The sequence below is a fragment of the Oncorhynchus mykiss genome, chromosome 16 (assembly GCF_057628025.1).
Source record: "Oncorhynchus mykiss isolate SJ-2025 chromosome 16, ASM5762802v1, whole genome shotgun sequence".
NCBI classification, from domain to species: domain Eukaryota; kingdom Metazoa; phylum Chordata; class Actinopteri; order Salmoniformes; family Salmonidae; genus Oncorhynchus; species Oncorhynchus mykiss.
In genome coordinates this window covers 25,327,491-25,350,078 of record NC_143037.1, presented here as the reverse complement: position 1 = coordinate 25,350,078, position 22,588 = coordinate 25,327,491, and the positions used below count along the sequence as shown (strand labels likewise).

Here is a 22,588-nt window from a genome sequence, read left to right as displayed (position 1 = left end):
ACCTAAAACGTTTGATCCAAGTTAAACAATTTAAAGGCAATGCTACCAAATCATAATTGAGTATATGTAAACTTCTGACCCGCTGGGATTGTGATGAAAGCTGAAATGAAATAAATAATTTTCCCTGCTATTATTCTGACATTCTGACATTTTTAAAATGAAGTGGTGATCCTAACTGACCTAAGACAGGGAATTTTTACTCTGATTAAATGTCAGGGATCCTGAAAAACTGAGTTTAAATGTATTTGGCTAAGGTGTATGTAAACTTCCGACTTCAACTGTATCTGAGAGATATACGAAAGATCAGGAAACATTTGTTATAATTTTCTACATGTATTTAACACCTTATTTTTGGCACTTAAACAGTCTCCATATATAGAGTGTTCAGACCTTTTCCCACATTTTGTTACGTTACAGCCTTATTCTGAAATGGATTAAAAACAATAAATAAATTGCGTCGATCTACACACAATACCCACAATAATGACAAAGCGTAAACAGATTTTTAGAAATGTTTACAAATTTATTGTGACACACCCCATGTATAAAAACCCTCTCTCTTGCTTAAACTGACAGGGATTTTTTGTATTGTTATTCGATTTCGGACATCAACTCTAGAAACTAAATAATTTAGACCTAACCCATCTTTTCTAAGTATGTTAACTTGAACCTGTTTGCAGTCCACATTTGTTCAAAGTAATTGCATGGCTTCTATATTGAAATAATACATAGCATTCGCACTGATATAGGGGCTAGGCCTACTGAGTTTTAGACACATCTAATCTTTCCAAAGTAACTGGACAAAGATCCAATATAAAGAAAAGGGGAGAATGTCCACTCACCCTTATACTTCTCCCAGATATAATGCTTTATATACACACTGAACAAAAATATAAATGCAACATGCAACAATTTCAAAGATTTTACTGAGTTACAGTTCATATAAAGAAATCAGTGAATTGAATTAAATTCCTTCGGCCCTAATCTATGGATTTCACATGACTGGGAATACAGATATGCATCTGTTGGTCACAGATACCTTTAAAAATGTTTTAGGGGCGTGGATCAGAAAATCAGTCAGTATCTGGTGTTACCACCATTTGCCTGACACATCTCCTTCGCATAGAGTGTTATCCCACTCCTCTTCAATGATTGTGCGGAGTTGCTGGATATTGGCGGGCACTGAAACACGCTGTTGTACACGTCGATCCAGAGCATCCCAAACATGCTCAATGGGTGACATGTCTCGTGAGTATGCAGGTCATTGAAGAACTGGGCCATTTTCAGCTTCCAGGAATTGTGTACAGATCCTTGCGACATGGGACCCTGCATTATCATGCTGAAACATGAGGTGATGGCGGAGGATGAATGGCACGACAATGAGCCTCAGGATCTCGTCATGGTATCTCTGTGCATTCAAATTGCCATAGATAAAATGCAGTTGTGGTCGTTGTCTGTAGCTTATGCCTGCCCATACTATATCCCCACCGGCATCATGGGGCACTCTGTTCAATGTTGACATCATCAAACCACTCGCCCACACGACGCCATACACACTGTCTGCCATCTGCACGGTACAGTTGAAACCGGGATTCATCTGTAAAGAGCACACTTCTCCAGTGTGCCCAACGAATTTGGTTACGAGGACGACGAGCCAAAATGTTTCATTTGTGCAAACCCACAGTTTCATCAGCTGTCCGGGTGGCTGGTCTCAGACGATCCTGCAGGTAAAGAAGCCGGATGTGGGGGTCCTGGGCTGGCGTGGTTACATGTGGTCTGCGGTTGCCAAAAAAAAAAAAAAAAAAAAAAAAAAACGTTGGATGCAAATTATGGTAGAGAAATTAACATTAAATTCTCTGGTGAACATTCCTGCAGTCAGCATGCCAATTGCACGCTCCCTCAAACATCTGTGGCGTTACGTTGTGTGACAAAAGTGCACATTTTAGATTGAGCTTTTATTGTCCCCAGCACAAGGTTCACCTTGTGTAATGATCATGGAGATCATGGTGTTTAATCAGCTTCTTGATATTCCAGACCTATCAGGTGGATGGATTATCTTGTCAAATGAGATAATTGTGAACAAAATTTGAGAGAAATAAGCTTTTTTTTGCATATGGAAGATTTCTGGGAACTTTTATTTCAGCTCATGAAACATGGGACCAAAACATGACATGTTGAGTTTATATTTCTGTTTGTATACAGTACATATTGGAACCATCTTGCAGATCACATTCACACTTCTTACCATAAGACTAGGACAGTGAAACATTCTAATAAGTTTGTTTTTAATAAAATTAAACAAAAAAAACAAGCAATCTGTTAGTTTTTTGTTAACAACAATAAATACATGTCAAATGTAATAATATCATAAAATCGCCAGGGTAAAAAAAAAGACACGAGGCATTGCTGTTGAACCAGCTTTTGTTATAGTAGGCCGAGGGTAAGTAAGGGTAACCTACGTGGGCTTGGGTTGATTTTCTTTTAACAGAAAAACAAACTACTGTTACAGGAAATAACTTCTAAATATGAGGTTTGCCGGTATTCACCGAGGTTCTTATCTCTTGTTTCATGATAGGTATGGACACGTAGTCTACATCACGGAGGGGGTTTTACGCATGTCCAAAGCATGGCTAACAACAATGTAGGCCTGCCTACAATACATAGATAAAAAAGGGAACGTCAGCTCACTGTTTTGCTCCTCTCAAACTTTAGATTTGAACAAAGCTTAAGATTAAAGATGAAGATTTCTTTCCAAGCGGCCTCACAAGCCAAACACTTTGTCAACGGTCTTGACTAGCCTACTTGATTACATTGAGCAGGGTGAAAGGAAAACAGCCTTCATAAAGAGGAGGGAAGTGATGCTTGGTTTTTAATATGTTTATAAATATGAAGTATACAGGCACCAAAAGCATACCTTGTTCCATGTGCATCTGAGCAAAATCGTACGGATGTTAAACTGGTAAATTGCCGAACTTTGTGTGAGGGTTGTAAAATGCCATGTGCGCCAGTTTTTATGTGCGTTTGACACTATCACCACCTTAAAATAGAGCCCTCAGTGTCAGAAATATGCAAAAATAGAGAAAATTAGGAAGTGAGCAAATACTCTTTCACGGCACTGTTTATCAGTGCATTGGAACAACCTAACCATTACGAAACGTATATATTCGATCAGATAAGTCTCACGTAGCAAATTAGCAATAAAACATTTTGTAGCCCAAATTCAACATGTTGTCATTCACCTCCATTAAAAAAAATCCTCATTTTGCAGGGCTTATTATCGTGGACCTATTTTTTGTAAAACCTCTCGCTTTGCCTATTTCTCTCTGGCCTCGGCTTATAACTGTGTACTAAAATCTTGAATAACTGTATAGGCCATGCCATGACTGACCATGTGCTTGAAAAATGCTAATTTATTTGAGCGACTCAAGGATTTTATCAAAACCAAACACAAGTTTTTATTGAAACATTTTCAAACAGTACTGATGTCAAACAAAACATGTTTTTTTTCATATGCTAAACTTAATGAAAGTAAATTTCTCCAAAACAATGTAACCAGGTTTTTCCAAAGTGGTTCATGGCAATAAGGATCATTAGAATCACTAAAATATATCTGTTATATTGAAGTCCATCTGGCTATAGTATTGTACATATACTGAAACTCAACGGTTGTTCACCAACCAAGACATTTTAGAAAACACAAGATATCTTCTCAAAACAGAACAAAATTAAAACACAGCCATTATAAAGTTGAACTGTACATTGGTTTGCAGTAATGAAGGCTAGTGTGTCTGTACCATTCCCTGACTTTACACGCAATGTGTATTCAGCTCTTTTCTCTCAGATGGAGTTTTACCAACATCCATCCTCTCTGATTATACATACAGTGTCGTCGGAAAGTATTCAGACCCCTTGACTTTTTCCACATTTTACTACGTTACAGCCTTATTCTAAAATATATATATATTTAAAGATTCCTCAGCAATCTACACACAATACCCCATAATAACAAAAAGAAAAAACGTATTTAGTAATGTTTGCAAATGTAACAAAAACAAAAACAGAAATACCTTATTTACTTAAGAATTCAGACCCTTTGCTATGAGACTCGAAATTGAGCTCAGCTGCATCCTGATTCCATTGATCATCCTTGAGATGTTTCTACAATTTGATTGGGGGCTCTGAGACAGGATTGTATTGAGGCAACGATCTGGGGAAGGGTACCAACAACATTTCTGCTGCATTGAAGATCGCCTAGAACACAGTGGCCTCTATCATTCATAAATGGAAGAAGTTTGGAACCACCAAGACTCTTCCAAGAGCTGGCCGCCCGTCCAAACTGAGCAATTGGGGGAGAAGGGCCTTGGTCAGGGAGGTGACCAAGAACCCGTTGGTCACTGACAAAGCTCAAGAGTTCCTCTGTGGAGATTCTTTCAGAAGGACAACCATATTTGCAGCACTCCACCAATCAGACCTTTATGGTAGAGTGGCCAGACAGAAGCCACTCCTGAGTAAAAAAACACATGACAGCCCGCATGGAGTTTGCCAAAAGGCACCTAAAGACTCTCAGACCATGAGAAACAAGATTCTCTGGCCTGATGAAACCAAGACTGAACTCTTTGAACTCTCTGAACTCTCTGAACTCTTCCTGAATGCCAAGCGTCAAGTTTGGAGGAAACCTGGCACCATCCCTATGGGGTAGAATGTTGGTGGCAGCATCATTCTGTGGAGATGTTTTTCAGTGGCAGGAACTGGGAGACTAGTCAGGATCGAGGGGAAGATGGACGGAGAAAAGTACTGAGAGATCTTTGATGAAAACCTGCTTCAGAGAGCTCAGGACCTCCAACTGGGACGATGGACCACCTTCCAACAGGACAATGACCCTAAGCACACAGCCAAGGCAACCCAGGAGTCTCTGAATGTCCTTGAGTGAACCAGTCTGAACCCGGAGTTGAACTCGATTGAACATCTCTGGAAAGACCTGAAAATAGCTGTGCAGCAATGTTCCCCATCCAACCTGAAAGAGCATAAGAGGATCTCAATAAACACTACCGGTCAAAAGTTTAAGAACACCTACTCATTCAAGGGTTTTTCTTTATTTTTTAAATATTTTCTACATTGTAGAATAATAGTGAAGACATCAAAACTATGAAATAACACATATGGAATCATGTAGTAACCAAAAAGTGTTAACAAATCAAAATATATTTTATATTTGAGATTCTTCAAAGTAACCACCCTTGATGACAGCTTTGCACACTCTTGGCATTCTCTCAACCAGCTTCACCTGGAATGCTTTTCCAACAGTCCTGAAGGAGTTCCCACATATGCTGAGCACTTGTTGGCTGCTTTTCCTTCACTCTGTGGTCCGATTCATCCCAAACCATCTCAATTTGGTTGAGGTAGGGGGATTGTGCAGGCCAGGCCATTGAATGAATCACTCTCAGATGCGGAGATCATCCGTTCACCTACACCGCGTCTCACAAAACCATGGCTGTTTGAACCAAAAATTCCAATTTGGACTCCAGACCAAAGGACAATTTTCCACCGGTTGTCGCCAGTCAGCCAGGGGCCGCCAGTGCCGCCAGTCAGCCAGGGGCCGCCAGTGTCGCCAGTCAGCCAGACTCTTCCAGATCTGCCAGTCAACCAGACTCTTCCAGATCTGCCAGTCAACCAGACCCTTCCAGATCTGCCAGTCAACCAGACTCTTCCAGATCTGCCAGTCAACCAGACTCTTCCAGATCTGCCAGTCAACCAGACTCTTCCAGATCTGCCAGTCAGCCAGGGGCCGCCGCCCCTCTGTCCAGAGCTTCCGCCCCTCTGTCCAGAGCTTCCGCCCCTCTGTCCAGAGCTTCCGCCCCTCTGTCCAGAGCTTCCGCCCCTCTGTCCAGAGCTTCCGCCCCTCTGTCCCGATCTGCCGCCCTCTGTCCCGAGCTGCCGCCCCTCTGTCCCGAGCAGCCGCCCCTCTGTCCCGAGCTGCCGCCCCTCTGTCCCGAGCTGCCGCCCCTCTGTCCCGAGCTGCCGCCCCTCTGTCCCGAGCTGCCGCCCCTCTGTCCCGAGCTGCCGCCCTCTGTCCCGAGCTGCCGCCCCTCTGTCCCGAGCAGCCGCCCCTCTGTCCCGAGCTGCCGCCCCTCTGTCCCGAGCTGCCGCCCCTCTGTCCCGAGCTGCCGCCCCTCTGTCCCGAGCTGCCGCCCCTCTGTCCCGAGCTGCCGCCCCTCTGTCCATTGAGAAGAGTTGCCATGGTGAGGAGGCCACGGAAGCGGACAAGGTGGGGAACTAGAACTACGGTGAAGTGGGGGTCACGTCCAGCACCAGAGCCGCCACTGCGGACAGATGCCCACCCAGACCCTCCCCTATAGGTTCAGGTTTTGCGGCCGGAGTCCGCACCTTGGGGGGGGGGGGGGGGGGGGGGGGGGTGTACTGTCATAGGTTGCTTTGTATGTTTCTATGTTTTGGTTGGTCAGGGTGTGAGCTGGGTGGGCATTCTATGTTACATGTCTAGTTTGTCTAGTTCTATGTTTGGCCTGATATGGTTCTCAATCAGAGGCAGGTGTTCGTCATTGTCTCTGATTGGGAACCATATTTAGGTAGCCTGTTTGGTGTTGGGTTTTGTGGGTGATTGTCCTTAGTGTCTTGATGTCCTTGTTCTGTTGCTGTGTTACTTTGCACCAGTATTAGGCTGTTTTGGTTTTCGTGTTGCGTTTATTTGTTTTTGTATTTGATCGTGTTTACTTTGTCCTATTAAACATGGATCGCAATAGCCACGCCGCATTTTGGTCTGACTCTCCTTCCCATACAGAAAACCGTGACACCGGTTGCTCATGTTTTTTGGCCCAAGCAAGTCTCTTCGGTGTCCTTTAGTAGTGGTTTCTTTGCAGTAATTCGACCATGAAGGCCTGATTCACACAGTCTCCTCTGAACAGTTGATGTTGAGATGTGTCTGTTACTTGAACTCTGAAATATTTATTTGGGCTGCGATTTCTGAGGCTGGTAACTCTAATGAATTTTTCCTCTGCAGCAGAGTTAATTCTGGGTCTTCCATTCCTGTGTCGGTTCTTATGAGATCCAGTTTCATCATAGCGCTTGATGGTGTTTGCGACTGCACTTGAAGAAACTTTCCAATTTTGTGAAATTTTCCAGATTGACTGACCTTCATGTCTTAAAGTAATGATGGACTGTCGTTTCTCATCGCTGATTTGAGCTGTTCTTGTCATAATATGGACTTGGTCTTTTATCAAATAGGGCCATCTTCTGTATACCCCCCTACCTTGTCACAGCACAACTGATTGTCTCAAACACATTAAGAAGGAAAATATTCCACATGTACTACATGATTCCATATGTGCTATTTCATAGTTTTGATGTCTTCACTATTATTTTTGACCGGTAGTGTAGGTGTGCCAGGATGGTAGAATAATACCCAAGAAGACTCACGGCTGTAATCGCTGCCAAAGGTGCCTCAACTAAGTACTGAGTAAAGGGTCTGAATACTTATGTCAATGTGATATTTCAGTTTATTATTTTTGATAAATTAGAAAACATACAAAAAAAAATGTTTATGCTTTGTGTAGATTGATGAGGGAAAAAACAATTAAATCCATTTTTAGAGTCAGGCTGTAACGTAACAAAATGTGGAAAAAGCCAAAGTGTCTGAATACTTTCCGAAGGCACTGTAGGCCCTCCTTCCTTGAAGTTATCGCTGATCTGATATGATATGATTGGTGAAATCAATGTAGTGGACTTCTTGCTCACCTATCAAATAACGTTAGATTTGTGCTTACCTCAAGGAAGGGAAGGAGGAAGAATGTATTATTAGAGTATTCGAACAGGGCCATAGACAGCTGCTGCATGTTGGACAGGCGAAGAGCGAGAGACACAGACAAAACAGACAAAGTACTGTTCTCTACAAGCAGTTACACATTGTCCACCATAGTACGAATAAGGGACGTTTTGCATTTCTGTCCCCTCTAGTTCCTTTTTTAATCCCCAAAATGGCGCTCACTCTCTTGTCCAACGTTGCCCCGGAAGTCCAGCCTAGTTAGCAGCACTGTTCGGCCTCAATGAAGCCCTCCTTATCGTGACCCCCAAGCTCCACCTCAGCATAGGTGGAGTGACAGCTCTGGTTGTGGAACTTCATAGATGGCCAGTAGTTATTGGTGTGTCGCTGTGAACGACAGACATTTGACCCAACCAGGATTAGTCAAGTCCATGAGTACAGTACAGCCCTAGACCAAGGTTGTGTTCAGTAGGGAACAACCATTTTGAAACGGGGAGGTTCTACCTGAACGTGTCCAATAAAAACAGCAGATTTTTGTTTCCGGACCCAGTGTGCCGTACTGAACACCACCCAGCACATCTGGCCCTCAAGGGCCGAAATCCTGCTACCTATCATTTCTTCGTGGCATTTAATGAATATTTTCATGCAGTTGATCATAGCTTAAATTGAGTCATGCATCCCTGCTCTAGACATTTATATATAATAACAGAGCATTCAAGTGGAATTTATCTAATTCTGTAAGGGCCTGCTCTCAGTCTCACCTGCATGAGGTAGAATGGAGGAGCAACAGTGGGGTGTGTGTTGATATAGTAGACAGCCAAAAGGGTCAAGGCTACCAGCAGAATGAGGGCTGCCACCACACCTGCAATAATCGCAGTGTGCTCTGTCCGTTCCTGGTGCGGAGGACCCGTTTGCAAGTCTGAGAGAAAAGGAAAGTGAGGTAATGCCAATGATTCTAAATCCTTGGAATGACTGTGAATAAGAATTGCTAATGTCAAATGAAATTAGCACTAGTCTAACCTGCTACGCTTGATAAAATGGCTAATGGAGAAGGCAAGGTGCCCACGACAGGATACATACAGTACAGACAAACAGTTAGCCAGCTTCACTTGCACATTAGCGACAGTTATAGGACAGAAACACATCACAAAGACAGAAAAACAAAAGACTTACAGTACAACACTAGGAACTCCAGCAGTATTCCAGTTTGCCTGGACTTTTGGTGATAATAAAGGCTTGGAACAGCCAGGATATTGTCTTTCAGGAGGTAGCACACTGAAATGTATGTTATATTCATAGTTGCATCAGGATCTTTTTTTTCTACATTTTTTTAACTGAGTTCATCCTCTCAGTGGCTCAGTCTAGTCTACGGTCAGTGCTTCCGGGTAAGGATAACATTACTCACAACCAGGCAGCCTCACTGACCAATGCAAAACACCCACGTAGCCAACCAACTACAAGCCAACTCACCACCACCATTGTAGCGAATGAAAAGTTTGGTGTCATCTGTGGACAAAAAGAGAGTATTGTTGTACAGACACATGAGATGGGAAGAGACAGACAGACATAGAGAAACAAATAGACAGACTGACAGACAGAACCTAGACAACAGAATGCAAGCACAGAAAGCATGGATTGGCATCTCACTATATTTATCAATCTTTCGAGGTTGGATTTGGGTTGCAGCTACATAGCAAAACTTGAAATGTCTCCTTATAATTATACTATGGTATCTTTAAAAGGATAGGGAGAAAAACGTTTAAATCTGGAAATTGTTAAATGTCTCGAACCTGGCAACATTGATTTCCTATGTCGACATTGGACTGGACCATTTATTTGGGTTGGACCATACTATCTTTAATAAGCTAATCGGGGTGTGCTGATTTGGTATGTGAATGGCCAGCAACCCTGGGCACCACTATAACTCAGACCCAGCAGACGGGTGGTGCTTCCGGCCCCCAACTCACCCTCGGTGACGGGGATTTCTGAGAGCACTGCAGGGGAGGACGTGGGCTCTGGGGCTGAGTGGTTGAAGGACCCCATGGAACCCTCAGGGCCACCCTGAGTGTAGTCCTCACAAGTGGCCTCTTTTGCCTGAAAGAAAGTTACAAAATAATATTGCCGGGAGAGGGGGAGTAACGGTTGTTCGATGTAATTTGTCGATGTAATTTCTGATTTTTCGGCCCAACGATCTAATACCATCTCACCTCTTCAGGACAGTTGTAGTCGAGCCACTCCTGTCTGTGACGATCAATTCCATCGGAGCATCTGAAATACAAGTGGAGAGGACCGTGAGAGAGGACAATTATGCAGTATAATTCACAAATACTACACAAATAAACAATTTTTACGTCTCATGTTAGTCCTTCTGACATGACATTAAGTCTAACACTCACATGTATGCATACACATGCAAGATTATGCAAACTTGCGCACACACGCACACACACACACACACACACACACACACACACACACAGACACACACACACACACACACACACACACACACACACACACACACACACACACACACCTCACCTTTGCAGTGTGTTGCACCAACCACAGCCATTTGTCAGGTTGGATATGAGACAGAGTTCACAGGTGGTGTGTTGGAGACATGCTGGAAAAATAAGTCAAATGATCCACTACAACTTTTACAGGCTTGTATTCAGTGGGGGGAAAGCGTGAAACTGCCATCATGATGTCACAAGTTTGGCTGAGTAGGGGTCTGTGAGCACAATGCATACTTACTGGGCAATGGTGTGAATTCAAAGGCAGAGTGATTGTTGATCTTAGTGGTGTCAATCTCTACTCTATGGTACTCATAGATGGTCCGCCGTCTTGCATCTATAGAGAGGAAATCAAGTAGAAGTCGGGCCAGTATTCTTGACCTTGTGACATTCACACACAAATAATATGACGGTACATCTAAAACTGGTCTGGGTACAGTAGAGAGGGAAGGATATTGGATGGCAGGTGTGAGTGTAGTCTTGTTGTGACTGACCTGAGGACTGTGGAGAGGGGAGGAGGGCCATGAACGCGTCAGACAGGCCCACCTTCACTGGGTGTTCAGTGGAGTTGATCTTCTCTACTGGCAAAGGAACCTAAAGGAGTAGGAGAAGGAGGGAATCAAAGACTGGAGAGTTGGCTTTTGCGTTTTTACACACAAGTTGACTTTGAGAGACTGGTTGAGGTATTCCCATTTTGAGCTAGGGTGCGCCTACAGTGATCAATAACATGTTCGAAAATCCTAACCTGTTGTTGTGAGCGTTCCACATCTCCGAGTGAGTATTATTTTATATCTATAAAATGAGGCCAGCTATCTATGGCTGCAGCTAGCTTTTCTGCCACACTGTGCCCATCTCTTTCAGTGTTTGGATAAGAGGATAACTTAAACAAGGCCATACACATTTTATTAACGGTTTAACAGACTTCACATTTTTTTTAAGTGAGGTGAGCAAGCGAGAAAACAAAATACAAAATAAAGTTGAACCCATTGTACAAAATACCAAACAACCTCAGTACAACACCTAGTGTTCACGCCAAGCGACCTCACAAAAACATTGTATAACAGTCACAGAGACCAGGGTTTGAGTCCCAGTCAGGGTACCCCTGCATTGGTGTCAGGTGTTGGATAGCACCGTTGAAAGCATGGCTGAATCTCAAACCGAACACTTAGCTATTAAGCCCTTCTTTGAGTGGCCACTAGCTAATGTGTTCGACAGTTAACACAAGTGTTTTGGCCAACATGAACATTGAGACGATGCGCACTCAACGTCCCAACTGCCACTTATCAATATTCCAAAATTCCGAAATCCATTCATGAGCATTCTCCCGCGACCTGTCTTGTAGCATATATACAGTATACAGTACCTTACAAAAGTATTCAGACCCCTTGGATTTCTTCACATTTTATTGTGTTACAACGTGAGATTAAAATTGATGTAATTGTCTTTTTTTGTCAACAATCTACTCAAAATACTCTGTAATGTCAAAGTTAAAGCTGTTTTGTCATTGCATAAGTATTCAGTAAAATGTTTCTTAACGAATCGCATAATAAGTTAGATAATAGGGGTTGACATGATTTTTGAATGACTAACCCTTCTTCTGTCCCCCATACATACAACATCTGTAAGGTCCCTCAGTCACGTATTGCATTTAAAGCTCAGATTCAACTACAAAGACCAGGGAACTTTTCGGAAGCCTCAAATAAGTGATTGGTAGACGGGTAACAATAACAAATCAGACATTGAATATACCTTTAAGCATACAGTGGGGAGAACAAATATTTGATACACTGACGATTTTGCAGGTTTTCCTACTTACAAAGCATGTAGAGGTCTGTATTTTTTTTTTATCATAGGTACACTTCAACTGTGAGAGATGGAATCTAAAACAAAAATCCAGAAAATCACATTGTATGATTTTTAAGTAATTCATTTGCATTTTATTGCATGACATAAGTATTTGATACATCAGAAAAGCAGAACTTAATATTTGGTACAGAAACCTTTGTTTGCAATTACAGAGATAATACGTTTCCTGTAGTTCTTGACCAGGTTTGCACACACTGCAACAGGGATTTTGGCCCACTCCTCCATACAGACCTTCTCCAGATCCTTCAAGTTTCGGGGCTGTCGCTGGGCAATACGGACTTTCAGCTCCCTCCAAAGATGTTCTATTGGGTTCAGGTCTGGAGACTTGCTAGGCCACTCCAGGACCTTGAGATGCTTCTTACGGAGACACTCCTTAGTTGCCCTGGCTGTGTGTTTCGGGTCGTTGTCATGCTGGAAGACCCATCTTCAATGCTCTTACTGAGGGAAGGAGGTTGTTGGCCAAGATCTTGCGATACATGGCCCCATCCATCCTCCCCTCAATACGGCGCAGTCGTCCTGTCCCCTTTGCAGAAAAGCATCCCCAAAGAATGATGTTTCCACCTCCATGCTTCACGGTTGGGATGGTGTTCTTGGGGTTGTACTCATCCTTCTTCTTCCTCCAAACATGGCGAGTGGAGTTTAGACCAAAAAGCTATATTTTTGTCTCATCAGACCACATGACCTTCTCCCATTCCTCCTCTGGATCATCCAGATGGTCATTGGCAAACTTCAGATGGGCCTGGACATGCGCTGGCTTGAGCAGGGGGACCTTGCGTGCACTGCAGGATTTTAATCCATGACAACGTAGTGTGTTCTTAATGGTTTTCTTTGAGACTGTGGTCCCAGCTCTCTTCAGGTCATTGACCAGGTCCTGCCGTGTAGTTCTGGGCTGATCCCTCACCTTCCTCATGATCATTGATGCCCCACGAGGTGAGATCTTGCGTGGAGCCCCAGACCGAGAGTGATTGACCGTCATCTTGAACTTCTTCCATTTTCTAATAATTGCGCCAACAGCTGTTGCCTTCTCACCAAGCTGCTTGCCTATTGTCCTGTAGCCCATCCCAGCCTTGTGCAGGTCTACAATTTTATCCCTGATGTCCTTACACAGCTCTCTGGTCTTGGCCATTGAGGAGAGGTTGCAGTCTGTTTCATTGAGTATGTGGACAGGTGTCTTTTATACAGGTAACGAGTTCAAACAGGTGCAGTTAATACAGGTAATGAGTGGAGAACAGGAGGGCTTCTTAAATAAAAACTAACAGGTCTTTTAGATTCTGTCTCTCACAGTTGAAGTGCAACTATGACAACAATTACAGACCTCTACATGCTTTGTAAGTAGCAAAACCTGCAAAATCGGCAGTGTCTCAAATACTTATTCTCCCCACTGTAGCATGGTCATATGCTGTGGATTATGTATTAATCCACCCAGACACATCAAAGATACAGTCGTCCTTCTGATCTGAACTGCAGGACAGGAATGAAACTGCTCAGGAATGTTACCATGAGGCCATTGTTGATTTGAAAACATTTACAGAGTTCGATGACTGTGATGAGAGGATAGATCGACAACATTGTAGTGACTCCATAATAATGACTTAAATGACAGAGTAAAAATAAGAATACAAATATTCTAAAACATGCATCGTGGATGCCCCTCAAACTCAACTCTGGACCTAGAAGCCAGTTCCACTGCTTTTTTTCATTACATTTCCCCCTCTAATCAGGGACTGATTTAAACCAGGAACACCAGGTGTGTGCAATTAGTTATCTGGTAGAACAGAAACCAGCTGGTAGAACAGAAACCGTCTCTGGACCTCTTAGGGTAAAAGTTGAATACCCCTGGTGTTTGCAACAAGACAGTAAAGTAATACTGCAAAATAAATGAAATGCAAAGCCTTATATTTGAGGCAAATCCAACACTCTACATCACTGAGTAACTGCCTACATATTTTCAAGCATGGTGTTGGCTGCATCATGGCATAGGTATGCTTGACATTGGCAAATACTGGGGAGTTTTTTCAGGATAAAAACCAACAGGATGGAGCTAAGAAGCAAAAGCAGAATCCTAGTAGAAAAGATGCTTCAGTCAAATAAAATAATAATGCACAAACAAAATAAAATCGTATTTGTCACGTGCTTCATAAACAACAGGTGTCGACTAACAGTGAAATACTTACTGACGGGCCCTTCCCAACAATGCAGAGAGAAAGAAAATAGATCAATAATAGAAAAGTTAAACAATAATAATAAAAGTAATAATAAATACACGAGTAACGATAAATAAGATATATATTTACGAGGTACACACACTGAGTCGGTGTGCAGGGGTACGAGGTAAATGAGGTAGATATGTACATCAGGGAGTTCCAAAAGGTTTTGAGACAGTGACACATTTTTGTTTTTTTTCCCCTCTGCACTCCAGCACTTTGGATTTGAAATGATACACTTCTAAAATGATACAATACATTATTTACCATTTCTTTTGGGAACAAAATCATGTGAAACCCAACCAAAACATACAACAAATGAATCCAACAAGTTTTTAGAGTCACAAGCTTGATGTAATCACTGCGTGCTATGAATATGAGACCAAATACCAAACTTTGACTACTTTACCACACATATAAATGAATTCCTCCCAATACTTTTGGTCCCCTAAAATGGAGGCACTATGTACAGAAAGTGCTGTAATTTCTAAAGGATTCACTCAATATGGATGAAAATACCCTCAAAATAAATCTAACCGTCTGCCCTTTAACCTCGGTCATTGTATCAAAGTGCTGGAGTACAGAGCGGAAACAAAACGTGTCACTGTTCGAATACTTTTGGAGCTCACTGTAACTAGGGATAAAGTGACAGATAATAAACCGTAGCAGCAGATTGTGTCGAAAATTGACAGATAATAAACGGTCAATGCAGATTGTACGGGTAACTATTTGGTTAACTATGTAACTAACTGGCTTGGGGATAGAAGCTGTTAAGGGTCCTGTTGGTTCCAGACTTGGTGCATCGGTACCACTTGCCTGCGTAACCCTCTATGACTTGGGTGGCTGGAGTCTTTGACAATTTTTTAGGGCCTTCATCTGACACCACCTAGTATAGAGTTCCTGGATGGCCCTCCTACCCTCTGTTACACCTTGCAGTTGGATGCCAAGCAGTTGCTATACCAAGCGGTGATGCAGCCAGTGATGCAGCCAGATGCTTTCAATGGTGCATCTGTATAACTTTTTGAGGATCTGAGAGCCCATGCCAAATATTTTCAGCCTCCTGAGGAGGACGAGGCATTGTCGTGCCCTCTTCATGACTGTTGGTGTGTGGGAACCATGATAGATCCTTAGTGATGTGGACACAGAGGAACTTGAAGCTGTCGACCAGCTCCACTAGAGCCCGATCGATGTGGATCGGGGCGTGCTCGGCCCTCTGTTTCCTGTAGTCCACGATCAGCTTCTTTGTCTTGCTGACATTGAGGGAGAGGTTGTTGTCCTGACACCACACTGGCAGGTCTCTGACCTCTCATATTTGTCGGTCATCAGGCCAACCACCGTCGTGTCGTCGGTGAACTTCATGATGCCGTTGGAGTCGTGCACGGCCATGCAGTCATGGGGGAACAGGGAGTACAGCAGGGGACTAAGTACGCACCCCTGAGGGGCCCAAGTACGCACCCCTGAGGAGCCCCTGTGTTGAGGGTCAGTGTGACGGATGTGTTGTTGCCTACCCTCACCACTTGGGGATGGCCGGTCAGGAAGTTTTATTTTTATTTAACCTTTATTTAACTGGGCAAGTCAGTTAAGAACACATTCTTACTTACAATGGCGGCCTACTAAAAGTACAGGAAACAGTTGCAGAGGGAGTTGTTCAGTCCCAGGGTCCTTAGTTTGGTGACAAGCTGGCACTATGGTGTTGAATTCTGAACTGTAGTCAATGAACAGCATTCTCAGATAGGTGTTCCTCTTGCGCAGTTGAGAAAGGGCAGTGTGGAGTGCATTTGAGATTGTGGCATCTGTGGATCTTTTGGGGAGGTATACGAATTGTAATGGGTCATGGGTGTCTGGGATTATGGTGTTAACGTAAGCCATGACCAGCCTTTCAAAGCATTTCATGGCTACAGGTGTGAGTGCTATGGGGAGATAGTCATTTAGACAGGTTACCATGGCGTTCTTGGGCCCAGGGACTATGGTGGTCTGCTTGAAACATGTAGGTATTACAGATGGGGTCAGGAAGAGCTTGAAAAGCCACTTGCCTGCTGGTCAGTGCATGCTCTGAGTACGCATCCTGGTAATCCGTCTGGCCCTGTGGCTTTGTGAATGTTAACCTGTTTAAAGGTCTTACGTCAGCTGCGGAGAGCACTGGTAGAAGAATTCACCTTTCATCAGGACAATATTTTTCAATACAAAGCCAAATCTACACGAGTTGCTTACCAAGAAGACAGTGAATGTTCCTGAGTGACCAAGTTACAGATCTGCTTGACAATATATGGCAAGACTTGAAAATGGCTGTCTAGCCATGATCCCCAACATCTTGACAGAGCTTGAAGAATTATGAAAATAATAATGGGATAATATTACACAATCCAAGTGTGTAAAGTTCTTAGAGACTTAACCAAGAAGATCCACAACTGAAAACGCCTCCAAAAGAGTTTCTAACATGTATTGACTCAAGGAGCGGAATCTTATGCAACAACTATATTTTAGTTATTTCATTTCTATTAAAACATTTTTTTAAAGATATTCTTCCACTGACATTACAGAGTATTATCTGTAAATTGTTGACAAAAAATACAATTAAATCAATTTTAATCCTACTTTGTAACACAAAATGTGAAGAAATCCAAGGGGTATGAATACTTTTGCAAGGCACTATACATTATAAATGATGCATTATACATTATAAATGACAGGGAGAAAGTTGTAAAAACAAAACGACATCTCTACCTCTGCCAAAAAATATCTGTAGCTCGAATCATTTGGTCACTTGTCAGTACACTTGTAAAAAATATTATATAAAACACCTTTATATAAAGTACATATGTACAACAGCTAGTAATATCTATACCACAATGAAGTTGTGAACATACAAGGCATTCTATATTATACTACAACATCAGTTTAACTAAATGTGGATATGTGTTGGTTGAATGTTTCAGGCAGGTTCCAGAATGTTCTTCAGCTGGTGAACCTCTTTTTGTGTTGGGTAATGGCAGCTGGTTTAGCAGGCTTAGGCAATGTTTTTCACCACCCACGGCTTCGACCTCTCGCAGAAGATTTAAATGTACTGTCAGTCTCCTGGAAAGACATGAAGACTAATCATGAGGATGTGTAACCATACAATACAATAGGTTAATTTGTAAACAAAATGGGAACAGTAGACGGGGTGGGGGGGGTGTTTTGTTACACATACCCGGGGATGGGAAATGGGATGTCAGCAAAGATGTGAAAAGTTTGAGTTGGCTTGACTTGTACACAGTCTTGTCGTGTATTGTTGTGTATGAGCACCTACAGTTGTGCTGTTGAGTAGACAAGCACTGCCAACGATAGAGTGAGTAGGCTTGAAAAGTATACTAACAGCCCCTCTCCCCAATGAACTGACTGCAAGGGTGTGAAAAGTTTGAGGAGCACTATTGTAAACAGTTTAGTGTATTGGTGATTTAAATACCTTTGGCTGTCCTGGCTTGTTTCAAAGTCAGATGACCTTGAGCTTGACCTTATTCCAGGCTGAAAGCTTTCATCCAATGGGTCTACAGGCTCTGTACAACTAAAGCTAGGGTCAAGGCCATCATCATCATCATCAGCAGCAGCAGCAGGATTAGTCTGTAGGACACACAGTAGTCAGTGATTAGCCAACATTTTACTACTTTATCCCCATCAATACAAATTCAAAAGATGATGCATATTAACCTTCACACACAATACCCAACCCTCAACAGTATATTGATTTGCTCCTCATGGAGCCATGGAAAGATTTAATAGATTTTAGTAAGATTTCAGAAGGTGATTTACACTAATTGCTGGTGCTGAGCTTAATGTTGATGCCGCTGCAGATGTTGATGGGATCAGACTTTAAATGGAACCCATAACGTTAGTCATATTCGCCTCTGTGGAAGTTAGTTAGCTGGCTAGCTAACGTAAGCTAACGAAGCTAAGGTTAGCTTGCAAAGCTACAAATCACACCACCAGATAGTCAAGCCAGTGTATTTTGAATGCTAGCTAGCTAGTTTTTAGTTTAGGTAAACAAACGTAGTTAGCTAGATAGTTAGCTAGGTAACATTAGCTACGTTACCTCAGCTTGACTTATTTTCTTCTGTGCTGATGTTGGCTGACCGGAGGCCTTCCTCTTTGAAGTGATGGGGAAAGTCGATGGAATAGCATCACTTTTCAACGACATATGCAACCCCATCGGTTGAGACTTCAGTTCCGTTTTGAAATCCTCTTGCTGAAAGTGCTGGCTACAAACACAGACATTTAGATTTTTCTCACAACAATTGGATACACCTCCTCAGGGCAGTACTATGTCCTGAAATCACTATGAATTCTGGATATTGTGGTTGGCTTACAACCAGGAAAATTAGCTGGCCCGTTTCTACCAGTGATATGCAGCAACTTCATCTTAAGGTAGCTAGGTGAGACAACCACATATCACAGTCATGGTAAGTACAATTTTTTTCCTCAATTCATTCAAGTGCAAGAGACTGTTGCGTTTAGCCAGCATTGTGTCTGTAGTGGTCTATAGTGAGGAACTATAGTGGAGAATTATAACGGCCTTCTATGCCCTCAGAGAAGGCCCAAGGATTGATAAAGTAATTTTACCTCCTTTTTCTCGTCATATCCAATTGGTAGTTACGATCTTGTCTCATAGCTGCAACTCCCCAACGGGCTCCGGAGAGGCGAAGGTTGAGTCATGCGTTCTCCGAAAACATGACCCAACAAGCCATGCTGCTTCTTAACACCTGCTTGCTTAACCCAGAAACGAGCAACACCAATGTGTCGGAGGAAACACCATTCAACTGACGACTGAAGTAAGCAGGCCCGGCCCACCACAAGGAGTCGCAGGAAAGGAAAGCCCCCCGGCCAAATCCTCCCTAACCCGTCTGTGTGCCGCCCTATGGGACTCCTGGTCACGGCCAGTTGTGACACCGCCTGAGATCGAACGCCAGTCTGTAGTGATGTCTCAGCACTGCGATGCAGTGCCTTAGACCACTGCGCCACTCGGGAGGCCCTTCAATGGTATTTGTTTTGGTGGTCTCTTGGGAGATAAATATAGCTATCTAGATGAGCAATTGGCTAGGCCTTCAGAAACTAGCCAGAAGCCCTCTGCCATTTAATTGTATTAGAGCAGAATTGTGGAGTGGCAATGGAATCAACCAATCATGAGACAGCTTATAGGGAGGAGGTCAGAGACCTGAGCATGCGGTGTAAGGACAACAACCTCTCCTTCAACGTGATCAAGACAAAGGAGATGATTGTGGACTACAGGAAAAGGAGAAACGAGCACACCCCCATTCTCATTGACGGGGCTGTAGTGGAGCAGGTTCTTGGCGTCAATCACCAACAAACTAACATGGTCCAAGCACACCAAGACAGTCATGAAAAGGGCATGACAAAACCTATTACCCCTCTGGAGACTGAAAAGATTTGGCATGGGTCCTCAAATCCTCAAAAGGTTTTACAGCTGCACCATCGAGAGCATCCTGACGGGTTGCATCACTGCCTGGTATGGCAACTGCTCAGCCTCCAACCACAAGGCACTGCAGAGGGTAGTGCGTACGGCCCAGTACATCACCAGGGCCAAGCTTCCTGACATCCAGGACCACTATACCAGGCGGTGTCAGAGGAAGGCCCTAAAAATTTCAAAGACTCCAGCCACCCTAGTCATAGACTGTTCTCTCTGCTACCACAGGGCAAGCGGAACTAGAGCGCCAAGCCCAGGTCCAAGAGGCTTCTATAAACAGCTACTACCCCCAAGCCATAAGACTCCTGAACATCTAATCAAATGGCTGCCCAGACTATTTGCATTGCCCCCCCCCCCCCCCCCTATTACGCTGCTGCTACTCTGTGTTATTGTCTATGCATAGTCACTTTAATAACTCTAATACCTACATGTACATATTACCTCAATTACCTCGACACCGGTGCCCCTGCACATTGACTCTGTACCGTTACACCCTGTATATAGCCCCTCTATTGTCATTTTACTGCTGCTCTTTAATAATTTGTTATTCTTATCTCTTACTTTTTTAATGGATTTTCTTAAAACTGCATTGTTGGTTAAGGGCTTGTAAGTAAGCATTTCACTGTAAGGTCTACACACCTGTTGTATTCGGCACAAGTTACATTTTTTGTTGTTGATTTGATCACATTTTGACTTGCATTGGGTGGGAACATTTTTCCCATTTACATTTTTTCAACAGAATTTCTTCTCGAAGGCCTAGAGGCACATCACTACTAAGAGCACGAGCCTATAGTGTACCATAGTATGAGTCATAATACCCATAAAACCTAGCGGTCAAACATGGAAATGGTTCTAATTGTTTTTTCCACCATTCATTTTTTCATAGGGGATTAGATGATTAATGGTATCAGGTGTGTTAGCTGGGGCTGGGGCAAAACTGTGACTCCAATCAGGCCCTCGAGGACTGGAATTGCCCACCCCTGAGCTAGCTCATGGTTAGCTAGTTAGCAACATAAGCCTGAATAGAATAGCCTGAATATAATAAATTGTCTAACAATTTAAAATGAATGCGAAATTCATAAAAACTAGTTTATCTTTCTTTAGGTTTTATAAACCAGCGGTCTAGATTTCTAGTTGACTAGCTAGCTATATTAGAGGGTGAAACTAAGCATTCTTGATAATGTTTACGTCTGTGGGTGAGGGGTGGGTAGCCCTTTTCAATTACTACTTGACATGTAGCTTAGCTGTATTAATTTGTTGTGTATTTTTGAGAGGTTTCAGAGATGGATTGATTAGCATCCTCTGTTGAATCAACAGTGTGCTTACTTTACTGTGGGAAGAAATTGATTTGTTTGCTGTTTCCCTCTGGACAGCAGATCGTTGGTATATCTTGTCGGCAAAGGTATGTAATCTTATTTAGTCCTACATGCTATGGTGGGTTTTAAATAAATTGGTATTCACATGTTTGTTTTTGAGGTAGAATTACTGTCATGTTATTGATGCCAAATTGCAAACCTTATTTGCACTTTCTTTATTCCAGAACCAATTGATTATTTAAGTCAGGTGTCAGAGCTGAGCTCAGACCAGGTTTGCAAAATTCTGAGAACCTTAAAAAAATTCCCCGGTTTCCCTGAAATCCCGGTTTAGGATTCACGGAATCAGAAGGGTATGAGCAGGAAATCTGCAATCCTCCAACCAGGATTTCTGGAAAACCAGGGAATTTATTGAAAGTTCACGGAATTTTGCAAACCTGGTCTGAGCTTAGCTCTGACACCTGACTTAAATAATCAAATAACAAATCACAGCGATAGGCTATATGATTTGTAATCATGTATGAGCTGGGCTGTAACAAAAGCTTATATACACTCCTGCCATTCAGATCTGGAGCTGTCCACCGTTTAACTCATTATTCTGTACTATGGGTACAATTAATTTAGAATTATGGTATTGCTATATAAACAGGGTTGGGGAGTAACAGATTACAAAAAATGCTAACTGTAATCCGTTATGTTACCAGTAAAAATATTGTGATCAGATTTCATATACTTTTGAAAAACTAGATTATTACTTCGAGGATTACTTTTCAATTCAGAAAGAATGTTTGTGAGAAAAAACACTTTGACACTTTGTTTTCTCAATGATATTCAAATCCGCATTGAAGAAAAGGTGCAAGTTTACGTTTGTTCCACCTGAGTGAGTCTGACCACAACTCAGAGACCACTATCGCATTACAAGGGGCAAACTACCTGCACTCCAGGACACCTACAGCACCTGATGTCACCAAGAAGAAGGCCAAGAAGGCCAAGAAGAAGGCCAAGGAGGCCAAGAAGAACATGAAGGACAACAACCACCTGAGCCACTGCCTGTTCACCCCGCTATCATTCCGAAGGTGAGGCCAGTACAGGTGCATCAAAGCTGGGACCGAGAGCCTGAAAAACTGCATTTATCTCAAAGCCATCAGACTGTTAAATAGCCATCTCTAGCATCGTAGAGGCTGCTGCCCTATATATGTACTGTACTGCACATAGACTTGAAATCACTGGACACTTTAATAATGGAACACTAGTCACTTTAATAATGTTTACACATGTTGCATTACTCATCTCATATGTATATACTGTATTCTATTCTATTCTACTGTATTTTAGTCTATGCCGCGCCGACATTGCTCGTCCAAATATTTCTATGTTGTTAAATCTTAAATCGATTCCTTTTAGATGTGTGTATTGTTGTGAAATTGTTCGATACTAATGGTTAGATAATACTGCACTGT

At 42.7% G+C, this 22,588-nt stretch overlaps 1 protein-coding gene and 1 long non-coding RNA gene across 3 annotated transcripts in view; both read right to left on the bottom strand.

Moving 5' to 3' along the window:
- Nucleotides 1-7,493: 7,493 nt before the first annotated feature.
- The window catches only part of plxdc1 (plexin domain containing 1), a 92,072-nt gene continuing 76,977 nt past the window's right edge, over nucleotides 7,494-22,588 (bottom strand). Inside the window, exons 7-14 of one of the 2 annotated variants that reach the window (XM_021565397.3) lie at nucleotides 10,782-10,881; nucleotides 10,529-10,624; nucleotides 10,316-10,397; nucleotides 9,982-10,042; nucleotides 9,742-9,868; nucleotides 9,245-9,280; nucleotides 8,536-8,693; nucleotides 7,494-8,161 (exon numbers count right to left, since the gene is read on the bottom strand). In XM_021565397.3, coding sequence (XP_021421072.3) covers nucleotides 8,036-8,161; nucleotides 8,536-8,693; nucleotides 9,245-9,280; nucleotides 9,742-9,868; nucleotides 9,982-10,042; nucleotides 10,316-10,397; nucleotides 10,529-10,624; nucleotides 10,782-10,881 — 786 coding nt within the window. In that variant the 3' untranslated portion in view covers nucleotides 7,494-8,035. The remainder of the gene's footprint in view (nucleotides 8,162-8,535; nucleotides 8,694-9,244; nucleotides 9,281-9,741; nucleotides 9,869-9,981; nucleotides 10,043-10,315; nucleotides 10,398-10,528; nucleotides 10,625-10,781; nucleotides 10,882-22,588) is intronic. The other variant, XM_021565398.3, reaches the window with a different exon arrangement.
- Nucleotides 15,376-17,957, bottom strand: LOC149976619 (uncharacterized). Its single transcript, XR_016487195.1, has 2 exons — nucleotides 17,803-17,957; nucleotides 15,376-17,432 (listed from the first exon to the last, which is right to left on the bottom strand). It is a non-coding gene; the product is annotated as an uncharacterized LOC149976619 (long non-coding RNA).